This window comes from Limulus polyphemus, unplaced genomic scaffold (assembly GCF_000517525.1).
Source record: "Limulus polyphemus unplaced genomic scaffold, Limulus_polyphemus-2.1.2 Scaffold133, whole genome shotgun sequence".
Taxonomy (NCBI): Eukaryota; Metazoa; Arthropoda; class Merostomata; order Xiphosura; family Limulidae; genus Limulus; species Limulus polyphemus.
Genome location: NW_013665743.1, coordinates 753,162 through 755,483, shown reverse-complemented (window position 1 = coordinate 755,483; position 2,322 = coordinate 753,162). Strand labels below are relative to the sequence as shown.

General features: G+C 31.4%; 1 protein-coding gene across 1 annotated transcript in view; it reads left to right on the top strand.

The window, feature by feature from the left end:
• Positions 1-2,322, top strand: part of LOC106473710 (transmembrane protein 214-like) — a 51,242-nt gene that overhangs the window by 1,580 nt on the left and 47,340 nt on the right. Inside the window, exon 2 of the mRNA XM_013934392.1 lies at positions 805-926. Coding sequence (XP_013789846.1) covers positions 805-926 — 122 coding nt within the window. The remainder of the gene's footprint in view (positions 1-804; positions 927-2,322) is intronic.

Sequence of the window (2,322 nt, the reverse complement as noted above, 5' to 3'; positions counted from 1 at the left end):
AGATGTACAGTCTTCTTGGGGATAAACTTTACAAATGTCTTGTATAAAGGCATCAAAAAGGCTACTTTTATCAGAATAGAATGTTCTCCACATGTATTCACACAAATGCTTGTCAAAGCCATGCCCCAATTTTTCTAATATGCCCCTTAAAATAAACCCTTTTTAGAATATTTTTTTATCCAGGCAATTCTACAATTTTTGGGTGGGGTGCCATATGGAACTCTTTCCCCTACTACTAGCAACAGAGTACTGTCTCAATATCTTGAATGACTTATGCTAATGCTCTTTTTTTCAACATGCTATTGAATGAATTCTGAATTATTTTAAATGTGTGATCTAAATTATTTTAACCCACTATAATTATCATTTTCTAACAAGTAATCTAAGTTAACTCATCCTCTATACAACTAAAAATGATTAAAGTTTTACTGGTATCAGCAAACTTTACTAATTTACTAATTATGCACCTATCAATATTATTAATGTGAATAATAGAAAGCAAAGATTCAAGTACTAACCCTAAAGCACACCTCCAGCAAGAAGGTCTTGGTGTGATTTTCTTAGTTCATTTTTGGATACCTTATCAAAAGCTTTTTTGAGAATTTAGATTTATTGTACCAATACCACCCCCTTTCTATCATCGAGATAACATGTAACAACCTCATAAAGAGAAGTTCAAAGATTTAGTAAGGTAAGGTTTCCCATTATTGAAGCCATGTTGCTCTCTCTAATGATATTTATTATACAATGTTTTTCAAACTTGTTTTTTATCAAGATCTTTAGAATTTTTGTTCTTCTCTACAGAGGTAAATCTAACTGTATTTAATATTCAGGAGAATATTAAAGATAAGAGTATCATTAGCAACTATTCAGTCCTAAGGCACCTGCTGATTGGTTGTTATTTTACCAAAAATGAGAAAGAAACTGTAAGGAAAATTATGTCTGGTCCTGGTCCTATTTTTGTTGTTAACCTTTCTCAGGTTGCTTATGATTCAAAGAATTAACATCTATACAAATCAGGTGAATTCTAGTATTTCACTTAAAATGATCAGGGGCAGGAATATTGCTTACATCCTTTCTATTACTACTTGGTCCCCCAAAAAAGTGCATACAGTTTCTTTCCTTTACTGCAGCATTTCTCAAAGTGTGCAGTGTGCCCCCCCCCATAGGGGGGCACAACTGATCTCATAAGGGGGCATGAGAGATGAGGGCAGAGTGAATAATACAAAATTAAGCATTTTAATATATTTTCTTTATTACTGAAAGTAATAAGTAATTACTACAACACAAAGTATTTTAATGTGTATCTGTGTGTTATATCTCATAACCTAACTCACTCTCACTCATTTAAAAAAAGGTGTGGGTGCATTCAAGAAACCATATTTATTAAAAGGTGGGGCATGGATGACTAAAGTTTGGGAGACGCTGCTTTACTGCATGCACATTTAAGACGATTTAGTGTTTATTATAGTGCAACAATCGTTACCAGTGTCTCTTAGTAGCACAATTACATCAATTATCTACATTGACATTGGGTGTGAAGGCTGAAACGTAAAAACATGTATTAAAAATTAACATTCAATATTGTACTTGCTTTTGCAGGAAAAGCGAAAATCCACTGTTCTTCATTTTTATTAATGTCACATAATACAGAACTTAGATAATGTTTAAATGAAATACTTCATTTTATGAAACAGTTTTATTTTTTGAACATTTGTTTGTAAAGTGTAATTTAAAATACCATGTGCCATTCAATTCATCATTGTACTGTGGATACCACTAACCACTTCCTAATACCATTATTTCAATGGCAAGAGCTTTTTGTTTGTCTAGTTTCATTTGCTACTTAATAGAATGTACATTCCTTCTTTTATACAGTTCATAACTCATTTTAAGTGCAATTTATAATTTCAGTATCTGTTTTTATGACCTGTGACTTGATAAAGTGAATGTAGAGATAAAATAAGTGGAGGAGTTCATTTAGTTTTGTTTGGTCGTTCTGGTGAGTATAGGGTTGAAAAGTCATACATCAGTTAAGAAAGTTTTATTTTCTAACAGAATGGTTAATATAATCAATGGTCTTTAGCAGTGGAGATCAGCACTTAAGTTTAAGATGGCAGTCAATGATTTCCTTAAATATTGTGTTGGCTTAAACTTTTGTCTTTCTGTTACAAATGAAACATACTACAATTTTCCAAACATATTGAATGTCACAGGTTCCAAAATTATTTTTAACCGCATGAGTTGATATACATGTCTTACATATAAAGAATTGTCAATCATTACAATATAGAATGTATAGAATTCATAAAGTATTTATTG